Source organism: Sorex araneus, chromosome 2, assembly GCF_027595985.1.
Source record: "Sorex araneus isolate mSorAra2 chromosome 2, mSorAra2.pri, whole genome shotgun sequence".
NCBI classification, from domain to species: Eukaryota; Metazoa; Chordata; class Mammalia; order Eulipotyphla; family Soricidae; genus Sorex; species Sorex araneus.
In genome coordinates, this window is record NC_073303.1 from 277,441,969 (window position 1) to 277,465,031 (window position 23,063).

The 23,063-nt window shown below is 44.4% G+C and overlaps 1 protein-coding gene across 3 annotated transcripts in view; it reads right to left on the bottom strand.

The window, feature by feature from the left end:
• Positions 1–23,063, bottom strand: part of ARMC8 (armadillo repeat containing 8) — a 95,014-nt gene that overhangs the window by 52,383 nt on the left and 19,568 nt on the right. The window contains exons 2-7 of one of the 3 annotated variants that reach the window (XM_055125186.1): positions 17,788–17,864; positions 10,928–10,999; positions 9,155–9,297; positions 8,767–8,864; positions 5,181–5,273; positions 1,296–1,376 (exon numbers count right to left, since the gene is read on the bottom strand). In XM_055125186.1, the coding sequence (XP_054981161.1) occupies positions 1,296–1,376; positions 5,181–5,273; positions 8,767–8,864; positions 9,155–9,297; positions 10,928–10,999; positions 17,788–17,864 (564 nt within the window). The remainder of the gene's footprint in view (positions 1–1,295; positions 1,377–5,180; positions 5,274–8,766; positions 8,865–9,154; positions 9,298–10,927; positions 11,000–17,787; positions 17,865–23,063) is intronic. The other 2 variants (XM_055125187.1, XM_055125188.1) reach the window with 2 other exon arrangements.

Sequence of the window (23,063 nt, forward strand, 5' to 3'; positions counted from 1 at the left end):
TTGCCTAGCAAGTGGGAAAATTCTTCTCCCCAAACTACTATAAACCAGACAACAGAGAGAGAGAGAGAGAGAGAGAGAGAGAGAAAATACACAGCAGCAGCAGCTTGTTGATAGCTGGGATGGGGTAGGGATGGGAATAAAGCAAAGTTACAAGGAAAGTACGAAAAAGACCAAACTGATGCCATTTTTAGTAACTTTCAATACACCTAGGAACTGGGCTACTCCCCCAAGCTCAGCTACTAGTCTAGGTGGTAAAGGGGGCCAACCACATACATTTTACAGCTTGCAGGCTTTGTAAGGGAGCTGCTCTTTTTCACTGTTTCTGTTCAGCTCTGTTTTTCACCGGCTTAGCAAATCCCTACTTCCCAGCCTGAATCTGCGTATATACTCCTGGGAAGTGGCCTTCACAGGACAGGCAGCCGGGGAGGGCCAACACTCACGGAAGTCTCCTGCCCTATGGGCCGCATCAATATAAAGAAGCACAGTCACAAGAAGAAGAGTGGGGAGGGCTGGGGGATGAACGACGCTCGGGAAAAAGAAAAAGGACAGGAAACTGCGATCCCAGAGACTGTTTCCAGGGCCTGAGTGCCGACTCGACATCAGCCCCTGCCTGGCAAGGGCAGAGGACGCAGCTCTCATCTAGGGGCTGCTTTTTCCCTGCCTCTGGCTAGTGTCGGGCGGGCTCCACTCCCTGCTCCTCCCCGGGAGCTTGCAGCAGATGGAGCTCAGGTGTCTGGGGAAGAGAAAGTCCAGAACTGCAGGCTCTACCTGTGATCAAGCTAGGGGCTGAGAGCACAGAGCAGGATGGATGGGCCTGCTGGACACGACACGCGGCGCCCTCGGGGGACGCAGGAAGGACAGCGGCCCAGCGTCACCGTTTTAACTACACGGCTGATAGTACATCACGAGGCTGCCTTCCTCTATCTAAGAGACATTTGAAAAAATTTAATTTGCAGTCTGAAAACCCTTGACCTTTTCACTAAAAATACAGATGTTTGTGTCACTGTGGTCAAATAAAATTTGTCAAATACAAAATCTAAATGCAAGGCATTGCCGGCTTTGGCGCCGACACCTAACCAGAGGCCTGATAGTGACCACAGAGGAATGACGCGGCGCCTTGAAAAGAGCATTCTCCAAGTCAAACAATGCCTTGTACCAGTCTACTGACTATGAAATAGTACCTTTCGTCACAGTATTTATCAAAGCAGTAGCAAAATGTGCAGAGGATTTTCTAAGGCAAAACTCTAGAAACCAAAGATAAAACGAAACTCTGGCCATAATTTTTAAGATCTTACTTTGTAAGATACTGAGGTTAGTAGGTGAGCAATATTCTGAACTGCACCGTGGTTAAATAAGATTGTTTGATGATCTGGACCCTGTAAGAAAAGAGAATATAATAATAGATTAAGAAGAGCAACTACTCATTCCAATAAAACATTAAGTGCAGAAAAACTATATTCAGCATAATATGGAATTCTCAGTTCATCTTTTCTGGCCCCCCTATCCTCCCCGCAAAAGCAAGGTAGATACCATTTTCCGTCTGTCAGACAAGGGACTATCTCACCCCAGTAGGCAGAGCTAATGTCTCCTCAGTCCCCCAAATAAGGAAGGGGGCTCTGAAGCCACCCTGACAGGCATGCACCACCTAGCACAGCGCCACACCAACAGTGGTGCCCCGGCTCTGACACGTCCCTGTGCTCCCCGAGACTTGGGATCGCTCTTACACCTTACACCGATATGCTCCATCTCCCAGGGGATCCTACAGCGAATCCATCGCAAGAGAAACCAGGCTAGAGTCTCATCTAAAGTCTGACTCAGAGACGACAGGAAACACATTTCGTTACCAAGCACGTTGTATGTTTTTGGTTTCTGTTCCTGACAGGTCTTTTCCTAAAATCATCAATTTCTAGAGCAGAAGGACAAAGAATTGGGAAAATAAAAGTATCCAATCAACTCTTTTTCTCTGTATCACTGTGCTGAAGATTTTCTGCAGCAGCCATAAAAGGTTAATGAGGCATTTGAATTTGACACTGTCCTTTGTTCATTAACATACTATGCATCTACTCAACTGATAAAAGACAAAGTCAAGACAATCCCAGTATTTCATATTTATCATTATCCCAAAGAGATAAACAGCACTGAAAGGCAAGTTACCTGTCTGGGAAAAACAGTTATTAGCCTCCAAGAGCTCACAAGCCAATTTCTCCAACCCACTATACTTAGGCAAGTAACAACTTATCTTGCAGAGGCGCATTCTTTCTTGGCCCCAAATACCCACTGTTTGATGAGTCTGCTGAGATTAGCATTCATGCTTCTGAGTAAGAAGACATCCCATATTCTATTTTATAAGCAGTGATTCTAAAAACATTTTAGTAACAAAACTTTAAAGTTTTTTTATTGAAGTTACATTGCGCTCTATAAGCTTCAGAAGTGCATCATTATAAATCAGTATTTGTATTAAATATATTAAATATATAAATAAATTAGGACTGCAGAGATAGCACAGCAGGTAGGGTGTTTGCCTTGCACATGGCTGACCCAGGTTTGATTCCTCGGTCCCTCTTGGAGAGCCTGGCAAGCTACCGAGAGTATCCTGTCTGTACGACAGAGCCTGGTAAGCTACCCGTAGTGTATTCGATATGCCAAAAACAGTAACAAGTCTCACTATGGAGATGTTACTGCCGCCTGCTCGAGCAAATAGATGAATAACGGGATGACACTGCTATAGTGCTATAAATAAATCCAATATGTTAAATTCTCCAAAAAGATACTTCTCTTTTAATTTCTATGAGTTTTCTAACTGTGATCATTTTAAATCACTTTATAATAATCCCATCATTTATCCAGGCAAATCCCCTTAAATATAGTTTAAGGTCGTTCCTAACATGCTGGTATTATAAATTATAAACACTGTTGAACATTACTAGAGGTTCTGGGTTATAGGGTTTAAGGATACAATCGTGTAACATATTTATCAGAGTAGGGTTTAAGAATACAATCGTGTAACATATGTATAGGGTTTATTTTCAGAGTTATAGGGTTTAAGGATACAATCGTGTAACATATTTATCAACAAGTATCCATTCAAACTTGTTTTTAATAATAACTGAAAGACCAACATTCTTAGGGCAGAGGCTCAGAGTACGTTCCCTGTCTTCCCTCCTCATCCTTCCACAAGCATCTCCAGTCATAACTGCGAGCACAGCTTTGGGGTACTCGCTGTGTGCCAGAAATTGCCCTAAGGGTTTCATTTGAATGGACTCATCTCTGACTTACCAATTACAAAGAGAATGAAAAGAAGCCATGGGGAAGGAATTGAAGGGGAAGAAAGGATCTGACCAGACCTGTTCTGTCTTATCTAGTAACAAGTAGAGAACTAGAAGAAGTCATGCAGACAAGGCCAAATCAGAGTAGGTTCACATGTGAACACAGTAAGGTTTGTTTGGCAATTTGTGGCCTTGCATATTGTTCCAGCACCCCAGCTGAAATACGGCAGCGTTCACTGAACAGGGACGCAACAGGCCGCTTCCCCATGGGCCTCGCTGTCTGTTCTGGCCGACCCCTCCCTGCGAGGCGACCCAATAAATCACTCATCACCTTCAAAGCATTTTATAAAATAAATGCAAACAGAGAAATAGATTCTCTCCCACTTACTATTTTAGCAGAGATGACAGAAACTTCTTTTACCGGTACAAAGGCATATCAATCATAAAAATGTCCTATGCTCGAACAAGTTCCTGATAATCAGACATCAGGCCCATTCTAGTCCTTTACTATTATAAATTTCATTTTAATGAATGGCTATGTGCATGTGTCAGTGTTTTAAGAGTTGGGATACTTATGGAGTGAACCCTGAGTGCAGAGCCAGAACTAAGTCCTGAGCACTGCCTGGGTAGCCCGAAAACAAACAAACAAAACTAAAAAAAAAAAAAAAAAGAAAAAGAAAGAGAGAGAGACAGAGAGAGAGAGACAGAGAGGGAGAGATATCATATACCCAACTGGGGTCAATCCTGCAAAGGAAGTGAATTTCTCTCCTGAACTCTCTCTCTGGCCAATTTATTTTTTTATCAAGTCTTTCTTAGTCCCTCTCCAAATGAATCTGTTTAGAGTAATAGCAAGATGCACCATCCATCCACAGAATGGGAAACACTTAAGTTCTCAGTACCTTAAACTTCTACAGATAGGTCTCAAGGCTGGGCACCTAGCTCAGTGAAGTACTTCCTTCCTTCGTGTATGAGATGCCCTAGGTTTGCTCTCTAGCACCACAAAATAAAGATCTCAGAGATATGAGTAACTGCTGGAGAAGTGGCAACACTTTGGAAATTAGAAATTCAATTAATATTGCTAGTCTTTTTTTTCTTTTGCTTCTTAATAAATCACAGAGAGAGTTTTAAGAATGTAATTAGCTTTAAAGGTATCACAATTAAAATTTTATTTTACTATTGTCATTAAGGGTTTTTTTTTAATGCTATAGTGTTTTTCAAGATCTAACTATCTCAAAACTCTTTATTTTGGTTATTCAATTATTATGGCATATGCTTATTATCCGGTGAGTTGCAACAATTTTCTCTTAATACATTATTGGTTCTATCAGCAGCATAAAGGTTCCTGCTCTTTGGTTTTAACGAAATTTGCTCAATGTTATCTCATCTCTCCAGCAAAAAAATAAATAATTTAAGGGGGCCAGAGTGATAGTACAGTGCGTTAGGGCACTTGCTATACATATGGTCAAGTCCAGTTCCATCCCTGGCATCCCAGACGGTCTCCAAGTACTGTCAGGAGTAACTGTGTAATGCCAGAGTGCAGAGCTTAGAGTAAGCACTAAATATTGCTGGGTGTGGCCAAAAACTCAAAAAACAAAAAGAAAAGAATGAGTGCTTTAGCACTATGTCTATGTCTATGATTCAGCTAAAATAGCACTGAGAATTTTCAGATGTATGAGTCTAAAAGTATCAAGAAGTCTCTGATGAAGAATTCCAAAAGTTATTTGGGTAACTTAAGGAATAAGATCATTCAAACTTCTCACAATTCAATAATTAGACACACCCCCAGGTCTGCTCTGGAGATTACAACCTGCTTCTACACACACAATTATCTCTGGGGGGTTACACAAGAGGACATGTCTCCTGAGAGCAGCACAAAAGCTTAGGCGGGATGGAGCATATTGACTCTGTTCTTACTTTACAGCAGTGTGAGAAGATCTGACAGATGTACTCTTGCGTGTAGCGGGACCTGCTAAGCAGCGCCATGAGATGGGGGATCACCGTTGCATCCTGGAGAGGAAGGAGAGAAAGGCACAACAACGGACTTAGGTACCAGGAATACACCGAGAAAACTATTTCCAGGAGCCAGTACCAATTCTAACCTCTTTAACGACAGTCTCGTAAAGGAACACAGCAAACAAAAGTAACATGGACATCAAGACAAGGGCTAACTGTTGAAGGAATAGTGATTAGGAAGAAACACCGCCCCCCCCCATGCTCTTCCCTATAAACAAGGCAACCTTACAATGAAATGCCTTTAAAAATCATTTCAGTGAAATAAATCTTTTCTGAAACCACATGTAAGTAAAAATATAGGCTATGATAAAGAGGTTATAGGGAAAATGATGCGTTAAAACAAAGCGGACGGTTCTGATCTCCAAGATGTTATGGTGTCAGCACCTGCTCTCCAGGGACGGCAGCCGGCGAGCTCAGTGTCCAGCTTCTCTGCCCCGCCGACACTAGCGACAGCGTCAAGGTGAGAGAATGCAGCCCCCTGATGCGGGGCCAACAAACTCCCTTTTTCAGAATGCACGAGAAACGGGTGAACGTAGGTTTAGCCAGAGTCACAGAATGGAAAGGATACTTCGCCAAGTGTGTAGAGAACGCGGTCCTGAGTCTCAGAGTAACGCATCTCTGGTGTGAGGGGCGTACCACCTGGGCATGGTCTTTATGCAGAGAGTCTTTACGGTTAGAGCAAAACCTAAGAGTCTAACTTCCTAAATGAAGATGATATTGCTGGTCCTGAAGGCCATACTTTGACAAATGACAAAAGGCAAGGAAGGGAATTCAAAAGGATTTTTAAATTGAATTTAAGTCAATCACTTGGATGAACAACACTACAGAACAGAGAATGCCCAAGATAACTACAAGCAGAATGGGACAATAAAAGGCTGCTGACTTCCTACCAGTAGATTCTTGCCCCTTTGCTTGTTATTGTAACACTGTTGTCACTGTTTGAAAAAAAAAAAAAACTTAGAAGCCTCAAAGCAAGCTAGGCACTAAGTGCATAGCAAGAGAGAAGATAAAAATATCAAGTATAGCAGATAAAATGTTTGCCTTGTACATGCCGCGGGTTCGATACCCGACACTGCATGTGTTCCCTGCATCCCTCCAAGAGTGATCCCGAGTACAGAGGCAGCAACTAAGAGGTAGTGCTTTCACCTCCATCCTTTCCTTGATGCTCTCTTATCCAGTGGCTTTCTTTTTTTTCTCATTTTTTGGTTTTCTTATTGGGCCACAGGTGGCAATGCTCAGAGTTATTACTCCTGAATCTGCAGTGGGGACCCTATGGGATGCGCCCTACCTGCTGTGCTACCTCTCTGGTCGAGTTTTTCTGTGATGACAATCCCTGTCCTAGTTCTTCACATTTGCTTTTTGCCAAGTGTGGTGCAGAACAGTTATCAAATCTGCCCAAAGCCATCTATGGTATAAACAGACATTCAAAGCATCCACTTGCCTTCTTCCAACTGGACAGCTCTTTCCTCAGCTTAGCCTGGCCTGCTGTAGCAACTGGTCATTATACAATCCAACTAACAGCTGTCAGTCAATTATAATGAAACGCTACTGTCATTAGCCCCTCCAACACTTTTCATGAATTCCTTGTTGTCTGAAGTATAAAGCTGAGATGCTGCATAATGAAGGTTATTTCATGTCCCTGGGTCTTCATTTACTTCATGTAAAAAATAGTAAGCTATCCTAGACCAGAATTTTCAAATTCTGAGCTATGATCCTATTAACAGGTCAAGGAACCCGTTGAGAGTGCAGAGCAAGCTATGATCAATTTATCCCCTTACTTATTGAGGGATACAAGAGAAACTTCTAAAGAAAACAGTGTCCATCAAGAAAGATTCTGGGTAAAATCTTCTATTTGCATGTGTCCAATGTTTCAAAATGAGAAAAGAAAGAAGAGAAATGGAGGGCATGACATTTAGAAACTGTTTGCAAAGAAAATATTTCCTTCTCACACATGTGTACATGCACAGGCATGCAAACACATGATGTGCTAATGAAACATGTATTTCTTACTGTGGATATTGGGGAAGTTTCTGAAAAGTATTGGTAAGATAATTTTCACTAGGAGACTGAAGAGGGGCCACATGCCCTGTGCGCAGCAGACACCAGTTCCATCCCTGGCACCACATGGTCCCCCAAGGTCTGCTGGGTACATTCCTGGAGGCCCCGAGCACCCCAGGGTGGCCTGGGTAATCCCTAGCACCTTGTGACACATTCCAGGGCTCTTCCATGTAGCCAGCAACCTAGCTGGAGGACAGTGGCCAGGACAGTCCCCGGGCCTCCTGAGCAACGCTTAGGGGACCCCCTCCCCCTTCAAAAAAGAAGGGGGCGGGGACAGGCAGCCAGAGAGAAAGAACTCAAAGGGTTCTGAGGCATGCAGCTGGGTACTTGCTTTGCAAGTGAGAGGCATGACAGACTCCTGCCAGGCACCACGTGCTCCACAGCCTGGAGCAGCCCCCAGCACGGCCAAGAATGGACTTAAAACCAAAATCATTTTTTTCAGTCAGAAAGTCCCATGTGGGGTTGGAGTAGGCAGGACTCTTGCCTTGCATGTGGCCAATCTGAGCTGGATCCCCAGAGTCCCATCTGGTCCCCAAGCCCTGCCGGGAGTGACCCTGGAGCACAGAGCCAGGTGTAGGCCCTGAGCATACTGGGTGTATGGCCCAAGCCCTCTAAGAGAAATAAAGGAAGTCTCATGCACAGGGGTCAGGGCACACGCCTGGCATGAGCCCACCCAGTCTGAACCCCAACACCACATGGTCTCTTACATCCCAGGGATGTGCTCAGGAGACCCCAGAGCACAGCTGCAGGGCCCAGGGCTCAGAGCACCCCTCCCTCAGACCCTCAAGCAGAAACACCCAGGCGGTTAACGGAGCAGAAGATTCCTAACAATTCCCGAGGTTCTGAGAGTCACTGAATGGCCTGGGGAGAACACAACTGTCCCACATACAATCTCTGGTTCTGGCCTGGCCAAGGGCTCCTCGCAAGCTAGTTGTGGCTCAGCGTTCCCACAGAACTAACACCGCCACGGCTCTTCCCAGATTAGGCGATTCTGCCCGTGGGCCTCCTCTATTCTTTCTCACAGTCTCCGCCTTTCCGAGAAGGGCCGGTTTTCTCTCCACTTCTCCAAATGTTATCCATTATTCAGAACTCAGCTTCTCAACAAAGCAAATCCTGTTGGACTTTAACCTACAGTAAGGTCAACTTAAGTAGCATTAAATATAGTTTCAAGTCATAAGGAGATCAAAATGAGCCTAAAATAAAAACAACAATAAATGCCTTAAGGTCAAAATGAGCCTAAAATAAAAACAACAATAAATGCCTTAAGGTCTTAAGGTCTTCTACTTATCTACAAAGCTTAGATCACTGGGTATTCACAAATGCCTCCCGCGCCTTTCCTGTATCGTCACATAGCTGAAGTGCGTTCTGAGGTGCTGAGTGAGTGAGAGGTGCCGTTAGTGACTGCAGCCACGAGAGCGCTGGGACTCACTGTATACAGTAGTTCCTCTGGAGTGACAGGACTGGTGAATATTGTCCGCAGGCAGCGGAGACAGGCTTCAATGAACTTCAGGTCTGGGGACAGCAACCCTATTAATAGAGAACAGATTTGGGGACTCATCCTCCAACCTATGCTTGAAGGACTCTAAATTGAGTCTAATCTTTACTTGTCCAAAAATGACTTCTGGGGCCAGAGAGCTAGAACAGGGTTAGGAGCTTGCCTTGCAATGTGGCCACCTCAGCTAGAGCCCTGGGACTGTGCACGATCCTTTGAACACTCAAGGCGTCGCCCCAGAGATAGCCAGGTAGGGGCATCGTGGCCTCGACGGTTCCCCAGCACCCAGCCCCAGGACGCATGTGCCCTTCCCGCCCCCGTGTACCTTGCAGTAAGGCAGGAATGATGTGACAGTCCAGCAGAGATTTGACATTGTTTTCGGTGCCCATGGCCAGACTCCCCAGCACCACTGCACACTCCGTCTTCAGCTCTGTGCTTGAAGTTTCTTGCTGAAGCAAGTACAACAATCTAAAAAGAAGGAACTTGATAAACAGAAGAGACTAAAAGTCTTAAAAAGTAAGCAGGCTGAAAGTGGTGTTAATCGACAAAGGCTAATCACACATGCCGGGCACTAAAACGTGCTGGGGGAACGTTGAGAGGGCTATGCAGGAAACAGCCTTTTGTTTTAATCACCTACTAATTTGATGTTATGTTTTTGGCATATCGAATACGCCATGGGTAGCTTGCCAGGCTCTGCTATGCGGGTGGATACTTTCAGTAGCTTGCTGGGCTCTCTGAGAGGGGCGGAGGAATAGAACCTGGGTTGGCTGTGTGCAAGGCAAATGCCCTACCCGCTGTGCTATCGCCCCAGTAATACCAAGTCTCACAATGGAGATGTTACTGGTGCCTCTCAAGCAAATCGATGAGCAACGGGACAACAGTGCTACTAATTTGATAAAGAAGTTTTGAGAGCAGGGTAGGAACAAGAAGAAATTATCTTCATATTGAACAAAAGTACTGCCCTACAACTTCAGAGGGTTTATCAAAACTGTCCATCTGACCACTGTCCAACGGTCTCTGAAGAATGTGCCACTTTCTGATATGAAGATGCCCAGTGCCACGGCTGAACTGGCACTAACCAGCACAGCGGATCCTAAATGACTTTAGCACCATTATTGTGAGATACAGTAACTATCACAAACTGACTCTTCTATCTAGGACCTGAGAATTCCATTTGCCTAAGTTGTAACAAACTATATGAAGTAAATTTGACTGTCTGCGAGGGGGCAGGCAGGTTGGGGTAGTGGCTGGGAAACTGAAGTCAGTGGTGGAGGGAAGGCACACTGGTGGTGGGATACGTGTTGGGACTTTTAATGCCTGAAACAATTATGAACAGTATGGTAAATCAGAGTTATGATAAAGCATTTAAATTTTAAAAATTAAACTAAAACACATTTTTTTAAATCCTGAATGAGGGTCACAGGAGAGCTCAATCAGCTGAATAGAGTGCTTGTTTTGCATGCAGGAGACCCAGGTTCCAGGCGCAGCACTGCCTGGTTCCCAAGCACCGCCAGGAGGACCAGTAAGCATCGCCAAGGTGTGGCTCAGCACCCACCCAGCACAGAAAGAATTTTGAATGAAAAACTAGAGCAGCGTTCTTAGGGCACATTCCAGTAACTCACACTGTCTGAACTGTTTTATGGGTAACTGTTACATCCTGGATATACTTGATTGGACAATTAAAAATATACAAGGAATTTTTTTATAAGGTATGCCATATATTTTAAAGTCATTATTTTATTTATTTACTTTTTTTTTTCCTTTTTGGGTCATACCTGGCAAGGCACAGGGGTTACTCTTGGCTCTGCACTCAGGAATTACCCCTGGCGGTGCTCAGGGGACCATATGGGATACTGGGAATCGAACCTGGGTCGGCCGCGTGCAAGGCAAACGCCCTACCCACTGTGCCATCACTCCAGCTCCCTAAAGTCATCATTTTAAAAATAAAACCAACGTTTGGGGCTGAGGAGATCATACACAGGTAAGACACACACAAAATTACATTTTAAAAATATGACAGACAATACAGAAAAAAAGGTGGATCTTAGGTGAAGGATGGAAAGACTTCCATCAGAAAAGGCAAAGAGGACAAACATACCGGGGAACAGCTCCTAGGACAATGAGGTTGGCCTTCTGCTTGTTGTTCCCAATGACAGCGTTTTTCATGTCTCTGAATTGAGGGGAAGAGAAGAGGACACGTCTGGTGAGACGTCACCTTGGATGTGCAAATGCAAAAGCTAGCAACTAAGTCAGAGCACTGAACCTTTTTCATGTGAGGTGCCAAAAGGAAAGACAAAAATAGGTGCTGGATGCCTGGGGGCATTTAAAAGGTGTCTGAAAATTTCTGGCCATAGTTTTCACAAAACAAGACAGAAAATAGAGTTTTGCAGTTTTAAAGACAACTGCATTTTTCAGCATTACATCTATACTGTAAATAATGGAAGATCATACCCTCTAGTTAGCTCATTTTAGCAAATTCCATACCAGCACACTTGGTATTTAAGTCATCAATATATATCCACCTTAGTTCACTTGCTGTTCAAGCATTCACACTATTTCACTGTTTTATATATCAGTCACACCTAGCATTAACATCTTGAAACACTACAAGTTATAATTTTAAATTCCTCTTTTATAACCAACTATTATACTATTTTTAGACTTATAGGTGTAAGTTATATTAAGGATTAAACTTCAGAATATACAAAATAAGGGAGGGCAGATCTGAGAGTGTCAAAACTACGGCTACTCAAAGTCTCAGTTCATCCATTTTCTTCATATCCCAAAATAAGTTCAGCTCCTCCAGTATCAAATTCTGACTTTCCCTCTTTCACAAGGCAGAACTCTACAGTACTCAGAAACTTCCGCCTTGAAACTGACAATCCTGAAAAAAGGTCCTATAGTTTGCAAATTGTGGTCTTGTAGAACAAAGTAGAACATGGGGGGTGGACAGGGGCATATTGTTTTAAAAATTGGGAGACTATAGCAGGTGGGACACTTGGATTCCACATGTCTAACCTGGGTTCAATCCCCAGCATCCCATATGGTCCCTGAGCACCGCCAGGAGGAAGTCCTGAGTGCATGAGTAACACCTGAGCACACTGGGCGGGTGACATTGAAATAAATAAAAATCAGCAGTCAAAGCCAAAGAGACACAAAAGGTGGTTACAGCATTTACCTCGCATCCTGCAAACCCAGGACTGTGTAAGGGGGACCCCCATGCACATCCAGGGGTCACTCCCAAGCACAGAACTAGGAACAGCACCCTGAACTCTGCCAGGCACGGCTCCAGAACAAAACTAATGGACAAAAAGGAGCTGGCTAGGGCTCAAGACACAGACAGAAGCCCAGCAAGTGCAAAACCCTGAACTGGATCCGCAGCACTGGAGAGGCCCCAGTCAGCCGGGCAGGGGCCACTCTGCTGTGCTGGGCCTCGGCTCCGAGACAGCAGGCCCATGTCACACAGTCGAGCAGGGCAGGGTGCCCCTGCCCATAAAGCAAAAAATCAACCCAAATGCTACCACCAAACATCCCCCTGTCGACCAAGTGAAGAGCCATAGAAACCCCTGGTGACAACAGCAGTACCTCCTCAGCGGCATTGTCACGGCCGGAGCACACCTCTCGGACACAGTGATGTGCTGAACCATTCTCCCCCCGATTCTGAACAGCTTTCTGTACAGCGCTTGAGCAGAAACACTCTATCCACCTGTTAGCTCAGTGCTGAAAGACGACTAATTCTCAGAGTCTAATCTCTCTGGAAATTTTCCCTCAGATCTTCCAATGGCTAACAGGATTTAAAAAAAAAAAAAGGCAGGGTTTTGCTTGCTTTTGTGTTTAAGTTATGTGGATTAAACTGAATGAAACTCACTGGGTAGCTGGAGCAATAGTACAGCGGGTAGGGCGTTTGCCTTGCACGCGGCCGACCCGGGTTCAATTCCCAGCATCCCATATGGTCCTCTGAGGAGTTCCAGGGGTGATTCCTGAGTGCAGAGCCAGAAGTAACCCCTGTGCATTGCCAAGTGTGACCCAAAAAGCAAAAAAAAGAAAAAAAAGAAAAGAAAAGAAACTCACTGGGATGGCTAGAGACTCCCGTTCCCGTCAGGCCGAGGACTCTAGCCAAACACGGCCCCTTGCCTCTGCCCTCCTCTTCTCCTCAGTGAGTTCTGCCTAAATTAATGTTTGGCAGCAATCATCCAGAGATTATTTTGTGCCAGAAGCCTCTGGATTCTCTACTTTAGAATTCTCAGCCTGAGTACTTCCCCAGATTTCTCCCAATTCTTCCGAAACTACGGAGAAATGGGGTGTCCCCCACACCACCTTACAAACACATATTCCAAACATCCAAAATCATGCCAAATAAAAATTTTACAGGGGAAAAAAGCAAACAGAAAAATTTTCAATGCCATTTTTTTTTAAAGTTCTCTTAATAGTTCGTGATGAGAATATGAAAGAGGTACTCGGAAGTTACATGACTAAAGCAGACTAGTATCTCAAAGCTGTCTGTGCTCTGGTTCTGATCCGTAAAACCCGTGCTACAGAAGGAAGAAAATGTTCAAGGCCAGCAAAGTGTTCTATCTGGCCATTATTATAAGGGGATATCACAGCCCTGATGAAGAGTCAGAGCTGAGGCTAAAGGAGGTGACCATCGCCGTCATGCGGAGCTGGTGCGGGGAGGCGCCATCCCGAGTCTGTCGGCTGAGGCTGCGTTTCTCCCCAGCGCGCACACACACACCTGCTCTCCCATGCCAAGGGCCCCTCCCACCTTCCCCTGCTGCTTTCACTGTTGGCCGGGCCTGGGCCGTAGAGATCAGTGTCCCTTCCCCACGAGCACACCGAGTCAACCCCAGTCTGAATCAGGTGTCCCCAACAGGCCCCTTCGACCAAACTGTCCTCGTCACCTCCTCCTCTCGGACAGTGGGTGAGGGGCTTGCCTTGCACGCAGCTGCCCCGCCAGACCCTGGCACCACAGACGGTGCCCTAATAGTGCCCGGACTGATCCCCGAGTACAGAGCCAGGGGTAAGCCCTGCGCAATGCTGGCTATGACTCCCAAATAAATAGGATGAATTTTTAAAAAACATTTATTTTTATAAAGTAGTTCACAGTAATTGATCACATTCAATATTTCAACACTAATCCCATCACCATTACACCTTCCCACCACCATTATTTCGAGTTTTCCCACCACCACCCAAGCCTGCCCCAAAGGCAGATGCTAAATAGCTTACTTTGTATTGCTTGTTATCAATAATTGACTAAAAATGATCCCAAAAGGTTTCTGAGGAAACTTTCCACACTTAAAGGAAAGTGTGTGAAAATTGTTGTATCTCATCTCGGAGCCAGTAAGCCCCTGTATCACTAACATGTTGTAAGAGTTTGAGCCTTGTGTGCTTACATATAGATAGATATACACACAAATATATATTAAAATATATATATTTTAATCAAGATTGGTCAAAACAAAATTTTAAAACCCCACCTCCCAAAAAAGGCAAGAAAGTCAGCATGACCTGAAAATATCTATCTAGACGGAGAAGTTACCACCAGTGGATCATAAAATGGACCATAGAAAAATCCATTTTTGTAAGACACAAACTCAGAACTATCACCCAAGATAGAAGCGCAACAAAACCAAGCAAGAGTTAGAAGAGAACTGAACGCTGCGTTGTTTGAATGTTCCTCGCAGCCAGAGCAGCGGCTATCCCGTCTTACAGACACTCGAGACCCAAGTGCCTCCCTCAGAGCGCCACACTCGGTGGCGGGGCCGGTCCCGAGTCTGTCCTCTCCCCTCGCCCTTCAAGCCAAGCAGTTTCCTGCAGTGCCCACCATGTATCAGAAAGTCAGAATAAACTCACAGGTGCACTTCCCTTTTTACTATATTTCAATTTTACATTTATACATATAAAAACATTGCCAATCTTTAGTAAAATGGCATCCTTTCCCAGCAGATTGAAGAAATATAGTCTTTTAATTTTTAAACAATTATTATTTCTTGGTTTAGAGGCCATACCTGGCAAAGCTCAGGGGACCATAAGGGGTACCAGGAATTGAACCTGGGTCAGCGGTGGGCAAGGAAGGTGCCTTACCTGCTGTAATATCTTGCCAGTCCCATAATCTTATGTCTACCAACTTGTAATGTTGGAGGGCATATTCTATTTACATAATACTAAAACCCAACAATGCGCAACTTGGCACTATTCCAGGCTCTATGAAGAAGCTCCAAAGGCAACACCTACCAGGATGCCTGATCTGAAGAGTTTATAGCTTCCTCACAGAAAGAAAGATAACACAAGCAATTTATAATTTACATTATAAATTGAATGCTTAGAGGGTCTTGAGGCAATGATAAGAACTAATGTAATCCCTAGAAAATGGCAGGATTTGGATAAGTGGATGCAAGGACAAAAGGAAAAGCCATTTGTAGATGATACTGGAAACACATGGCATGTTTCTGGGGCAGCACCAGGAGCAAAGATTAAAAATTCCCAGGCCAGAGAGACAGTACAGCGCCCGACCCAGGCTGGAGCCCTGGCCTCCCACATGGCCCCCCAAACACCAGTAGAAGTAATCTGAGTGCAGAGCCAGGAGAAAAGCCTGAGCACCACGAGTTATAGCCCAAAAACCAAAAAAGAAAGAAGAAAAAGTTCTCTTTAGGGGGGAACTTCGAGTCAGAAAAGTGACAGGGAGGCAAGATAAACTAAAGGGAGATCAATTACGAAGCAATCATGTTTCTGACTCAAGAAAGGACATGAAAAAAACATCGACTCAGTAAGGAAGATCAACTCAACACCAATGGGTGGAAGCAGAAGCCCAGGGAGGAGAGTAACTCTGAATGACTGGCGCTCTCCTTTGGACTCAAGACACCCTATGCTTACGACATTTTGAACTCAAACTTCAGAGAGCTGTTCTTTCAGTTACTGGACTCCTCTGTTAGAGTTCTGGGTCCTCCAGAGCTATGACCCCTTGATTCATCCTCACAGACCCCCTTACTACCACAGGACCTAAAATCTAACTCATTGGATGTTTGTTGAAGAAATCAATCAATTCAACTAGAAGTCCAGTCATGAAAGATTAAATCGGGCAGAATGAACAGGAATCATTACTACAAAGAACATTCTCAAGAAATGGTTAGCAAAACGCTCTGAGACACAGGAAATATGTAAGTTCAAGTCTAATTGAGGACAGTTGGGTGTTTGAAGCGTAAGTCCTCTCGCAAAACAAGCCCTATCTTGGTATCAGACACACTGAATCATCTTTGAATTGATATAAGAATACGAGACAGTAAAGCTAAAAACATAGCCTAGAGGACATCTAAGCCTTTAAGCATGAGAGATATTAAGATGCGACAAATATATTTGCCTTAAATTTTCCTGCTAATCAATGGATTCAGTAGATATCTACTTTTACATGAAAACTAACCTACTACTTTCATTCTTTGCTCTGTGAGAGGCTACATTTTTTCAGTGTGGTAGAGAAATTGAACTCAAATATTAAAACAAAATGTATAGTACATATCTAGAGTATTCTTTTTTTTTTTCCTTTTTGGGTCACACCTGGCAATGCACAGGGGTTACTCCTGGCTTTGCACTCAGGAATTACTCCTGGCGGTGCTCAGGGGACCATATGGGATGCTGGGGATCGAACCCGGGTCGGCCGCTTGCAAGGCAAATGCCCTACCCGCTGTGCTGTCGCTCCAGCCCCAATCTAGAGTATTCTTAAGGCAATCACAGCTGAGAGAAAGTAAACATTTTGCCACTAAAACTGAAAGGGTGAAAAAGGAAATGGGAGAAATAATTTTAGCCAATTAAATATGAACATTTATTCCTAAACAGAACACTGAAACCTAACATTATGGAAAACCAAAAACTTATCTTCAAAATTAGTTAAGACAGGAACTTCAAGAATAAATGAAGTTCATTTCTACTTCAAACCAGTATTACTCTTTACTTACCTGAAGCTGCTGTTTGGGGCAGAGAGATAGCCTGTGCTTCTAACTTGGAGGGTGCCATGTACTATCCTTAAAACGCCCCCACCCACAGCACTGCCAGAACAGCCTGGCCCCCTTCAGCATGGCCTGGCCAAAGCGCGAAAGCCACACCGCCTGCACCGCCAAGCTCAGCTATCTCTGGGAATACTTCCCAAGCCCCAGTGCACTGGAGAGGCTCCCCAACCCCCGTCTCCACTAAAAAACAAAACAAAACAAAAAACCCAGAAGTAGTTCTTGTGTGAAATACTACTACATCCTTAATCTAGTTGGTATGAAGTGGCCCCAAACTAAGGCACATCCTGAATAAAAAGAATCTGAGTTTAAAGCTTGGCCTACAGGGGGCTGGAGTGATAGTACAGCAGGCAGGGCGCTTGCCTGGCACACAGCTGACCCTGGAATCCCATATGGTTCCCCGTGCACCACCAGGAGAGTAATTCCTGAGTGCAGAGCCAGGATTAACACCTGAGCACTGCTGGGTGTGGCCAAAAAGCAAAATGAATAAAAGTTATGCATTGCCGGGTGTGACCCAAAAAAGAAAAAAAAAATCAAGATTGGTTTACTTATAAAAAAAACTCACTGTTCATTAACATATACACTAGAGGATTAAAATCTTTCCGTTAATAAGTTAATCAAAAATGAAAACAGCCTACTGACTTTTCTATTACAAAATATTATTTAAAAATTATCAATTTTATTCAGTAACTTTTGCTGGATATTAAAGTCATTAAATTATTCAATAAAGGAAACATATTTTATGAAAAAAGATTCTACAAAAAACAAGCTAACCATGCCAATTAACAGTTATCCAAAAGACAGTTACAGTATAATATTCAAGTTATAAAGGTCAAGGAGTCTTTGTGAACTGAAAGAGAAAAGCTGTAGCTGCATGTTCAAAAGTATATACAGATTGGGCAGATTCAACATGAAAACAAACAAGACGTTTTGGATAAACTCTTAAATACATACTACTTACATGACACCTTGGAGAACTTTCTGGGGATCAGGGTCAAATAGCCTGTCAACATAGTGGCGACTGCTAGCTGTTACTTCCTAGAAAGTGGGGGGAAAAATGATGACATCTGAAGCCATGTACATCACAAAGTTTACAGTAACACTCACAACAGCAAATAGCTACATATCTTAAGACAGCTGCACTGACTTTCATAAAATACTTTTATTAAGTCATTTTGAGAAAAGCTTGTGATAAGGTAGTAAGATGGGGAAGGAGATACCCCGTTCTCACTAAAAATGTATCTAGACAGCAGAGCTTCCAGTGAACTCGGCTAAGCCCTGCCAACAATAAGAAACGGGCAGAAACATTAAGAAGCAAGCCAAGTCTCTTAAATGACGGCTAGATGTCACCCGCAAACAAACACAAGATAAGAGTGTTACTTCTGCTTAGTACTACTGAGGGGAAAGAATAACCTGTTGCTCAATCTTCCAGGCAAGGAAAAAGAGTGAGAGCTTCTCAGTCAAGGCCAGGCAACAGAGAGGTGGGGAGGGAGCCCACAGAATGCGGTGATTCAGCTGAGCAGTGAAGGGGGAGGGGCTCAGCTGGTATGCAAGACCCCTAGCGTGGTCCTCGGCCTCACAGAGCTGCCACCCCCCAGCCTTCTTGGCTTGTGGCCCCTATTTAAAAAAAAAAAAAATGAAAAATGACAAAAAGTGTGAAAATTGCCACACTTTCTGTGAGGGAAAAACAATTAAAATTTGAGGCAATTTCTAGATCCAACCATTGCCTAGTATGAATTGATTATCAAGGCAGAGTGAAAAGGGGAGAATCAGAGCAAGGGACACTTACCTTTTTTATTTGTGTTGTGGGGTGTGCCCTACTGCTTTATGTCTTAAAATAGCAGGAATCTATTATTTATTTCATCTAATACACTGGGAGTGCAATACTTAATTTTTATATTTAACTTTCTGTATTTCACATTATTTAAAACAAAAATATGTGTTTAAGAGGAAGAGAAAAGAAGTTTTGCTCCTTGCTGTTTCTTCCTAATTCCTGCCGAAAAATATTCATATACCACCACCCATTAACAATTATGACAGAATGGAAAAAAAATTTACCCTGAAGCCCTCATCAGAAAAGAATCCATAGTCGAGACTCAGTGACACTGTAAGTATCGATTCCCCAAGAATACATGAGAGGAAAAATAACTGCGTGACCTCTCACTTCATGCCAACAAGGAAAATTTTAAATTCAAAAAATATTTTTCTACTATCAGTCAACTACCAAGATATTATCATACATGACTCAAAAACCACTTTTAGTGTGTATTCCATGTTTAAAGAACAAACTGTGTAAAATACGCAAACTGAGGATAGTGCTTATGTCCACCAGGGTATCACTGAAGTATGTGGCAACAGAACTTAAAACAACAGAAAAGAGAGAGAAGAATTGGGGGGAAGGGGAAAGGGGCCAAACCCGACATGAGCTCGGTCCTTCTAGTGGTGTGGGGAGTCAACTGCTCACACCTTTAACCTGGAACTGTCTCTCTGATCCCAGAGGAGTTTTACTGGTAAATATTCACCCCAACCCTTTGGTTAACAAATAAGGGAATGATCTAGCCAGATGTCAGACTGTCCTGGGTTAAGAAGGGACACAACAGCTGTATACGTGTATCAAGGGGGCTGGAGTGGTGGCAGGGAAGTCACGGGCTCTGCACTATGCTGGTGGTGCGAACCCTGCGCCACGGGCCCTGAGGAGCACCACAACCCTCCCCACCTCCAAAACAGAAGTTATTTTAGAGCAAAACCCTGGATAAAGCATGGAAACAGCATTCCTGTAGGTAAACCAGCGAGCTGTGCCAGGCCACCTCCACACCTGTGCTCTCCCGGTTTCCCAACACGGAAACTTCTTCACCTAGACAGGCACTGATTTGCTTTTATGGTTCTTCTCCATACACTCTCCCGCTATTTTTTTAACACACACACACACACACACACACACACACACACACACACACACACACACACACACACACACACACACACACACACACACACACACACACACACCCGGGGTACCATGTGCAGTACCAGGGACTGAACCAGGCCTGGCCAGTTCAGTCAAAGGCAAGGCAACCACAGCTGGAAGCCTGCTTCACGAGCGGAGGGGAGAAGGCAGATGGAATAGAGAAGGGATCACTAAGAAAAGTATGGCTGCAGGAATCAGTCAGGATGGGAGATGCATGCCGAAAGTAGATAATGGACCAAACATGATGACCTCTCAGTGTCTGTGTTGCAAGCTGTAATGCCCAAAAGTAGAGAGAGAGTATGGGGGATATTGTCTGCCATGGAGGCGGGGGAGGGTGGGAAACGGGGGATATACCGGGGATATTGGTGGTGGGGAATGTGCACTGGTAGAGGGATGGGTGCTTGATCACTGTGAGATTGTAACCCAAACATGAAAGCTTGTAACGATCTCACAATGATTCAAATAAAAAAAAAAAAAAAAAAAAACAAAAGCAAAGGCAAGGCAAGTGCCTGAGACCGGGACCATCTCTCCGGCCTCGGCTCTACATCTATGAATGTAGTTTGAAAAAAGGCATTTCAGTTTAAGACCTGACTCTTAAACGACAAAGTCTTGCTCATTAATAAAAATCCTCTTTATTGCTCTCTTCCAGATTAATCCAATTCAGTAAGTATTGAAAATCTACTATGTCTGATTACTTTGATTTAACAAGGTACTGAGACTGCGAAAAGCATTAAAGTTTTCGTTTTTTTGGGTCACACCCAGCTATGCTCAGGTTACTCTTGACTCTGTGCTCAGGAATTACTCCTGACAATGGCTGGGGGACCAGACAGGATACTAGGGATCAATCAAACCAGGGTCAGCTGCATACAAGGCTAACGCTCTACCCGCTATACTATCTCTCTGGCCCTAAATTCTTTCTTTCTTCTTCTTTTTTTTTCCCCCTTTTTTTGCTTTTTGGGTCACACTGGGCAATACATAGGGGTTACTCCTGGTTTTGCAATCAGGAATTACTCCTGCCAGTGCTCGGGCCATATGAGATGCTGGGAATTGACCCTGGACTGTTGCATGCAAGGCAAATGCCCTACTCGCTGTGATATTGCTCCAGCCCCAATTATTTGTTTTCTTAATGTAGTAATAAGGCATAGCCTCTTACACATCTTAATTCATGTTCTATTGCAACTGTGTTCAAATGTTTATATTTCCTGCTACAAAATAAAACAGAACTCTACAAACATAAAGGCAACATGAGGAGGGAGATATACTGGAAGAATCAGCAAAGGCTCTTTGAGGAGTTGGTTCTAGAAACTGGAAAGAGAAGACAGATGAGGAAAGAATCACAAGCACAAGCAGAGCCCTACGGGAACATGAACACTACCCCTCAGAGAGTGCCCCAACCGCGGGGCACTGAGAAAAGGAAGGCAGAACGGCAATGCAGGACACACCACAGCAAACTAACCAACAGGGGCCCATAATGGACAAAGTTCTATGCCAGGTGGAGCCGGAGTGAAAGGACTTGCATGGAGTCGACCCAGAGTCAATCCTCAGCACCACATATGGTCCCCCGAGCCTCACCAGGTGTGACCCTTGAGTGCAGAGCCAGGAGTAAGCCCTGATCACCCGTGGGTGTGCTCCCCACCCCCAACAAAGTTCTGTGCTAGGTCCCAAAGAAGGCTCAAGAAAGTGTAAGAGGGGACTGGAGCGATAGCATAGCAAGGTAGGGAGTTTGCCTTGCACACGGCCAACCCAGGTTCGAATCCCAGCATCCTATATGGTCCCCTGAGCACCGCCAGGAGTAATTCCTGAGTGCAGAGCCAGGTGTGACCCAAAAAGCAAAAAAAAAAAAAAAAAAAAAGGTGTAAGAGCCTTTCACATTTAAGAGCTTGCAATTTGTGGTCCAGAGAGTTAGTCCCGGGATTAGGGGACTAAGGCTATTGCCTTGCATCCTGCCAAGCCTGGTTCAATTCCTGGCACTTCATATGGTTCCTCAAGCACCGCCAAGAGTAATTTCTGAGCACAGAGCCGAGAACAGCCCTGAGCAGTGCCAGAGATGTGCCCTCCCCACATCAAATAAAACAACAGGGGTCAGAGTGATAGCACAGCGGGTAGGGCGTTTGCCTAGCACGCGGCCGACCCGGGTGCAATGCCCGGCATCCCATATGGTCTCCCAAGCACCACCAGGAGTAATTCCTGAGTGCAAAGCCAGAAGTAACCCCTGAGCATCGCTGGGTGTGACCCAAAAAGAAAAAAAAAAAAAAAAAAAAAGATCTTATAATATGTAAGAGGCTCAGTGATGGAGACAAAAAAAAAATGATCCTCTCAGGTGCCTCTGTAATAACAAGCTGAGGGGCTACAGTTACTTACTCAGTCTTATTTACTCTTTGCTTTGCCTCACCAATTCTCCTATTTCACTCTTATCCTTCTGTAGGACAGATGACCTCCGCCCTCCGGCTCTCCTTTCAAAAGGCAGCTGCAATGTAAGAACTTGGGAGCCAAGGCGCCTGGTACCAAGCAGGCTGACCAAGGAGAGCTTCACTAAGAAGGTGGCATCTGAGCAGAGACCTGACAAGGTGAAGGAGACAATCAGCTCTCCGGGAACAGAGGTCCTGGGCCAGAGGAGGCGGAAACGCAATGGCTGTGAAGGCAGCAGCGTCTGCGGGGGCAGCAGAGCAGGAGGTTGCTGCGGCTGCCGCTGCCAGAGGGGCAGAGGGAAGCAGCGGGAGGGCAGGACGGAGCGGGGCCCGGACGCAATGGGTGGGGCAATGAGCCGTGCTGGCCAACAGGACGGCCACCGGCCCACATGGCTCCTGGCCCTGGAATGTGAGCTGAATGCGATTAATATTTTTTCACCATAGTTAAAATGTTTACACCAATACTAAATTTGATTATTAGGAAATGTTCAGAGCCACGTGAATACATGAATCTACTTTGAGAACTAAAATTTACTTAAACCTATGCAAATCAAATATTTCTAATCTAAACAAAGCATCCAAATAACATAAAATGTACGTCTATTTTAAAGACTTAATATGAAAAAGAAAACCAGGGGTCAGAGCAATCATACAACAGGCAGGGCACTTGCCTTGCATGCAGCCAACCTGGGTATTACCCTTGGCACGAGGTCCATCACAGCACTCAGAACAATGGCCAGAATATGGGTGCTGAAACACTGTATGATTAAAATCCTATCATGAACAGCTTTGTGACTTTGTATCTCACAGTCACTTAATAAAAATAATAAGAAAATAAATGCCGTGATTTACAAAGTTGCT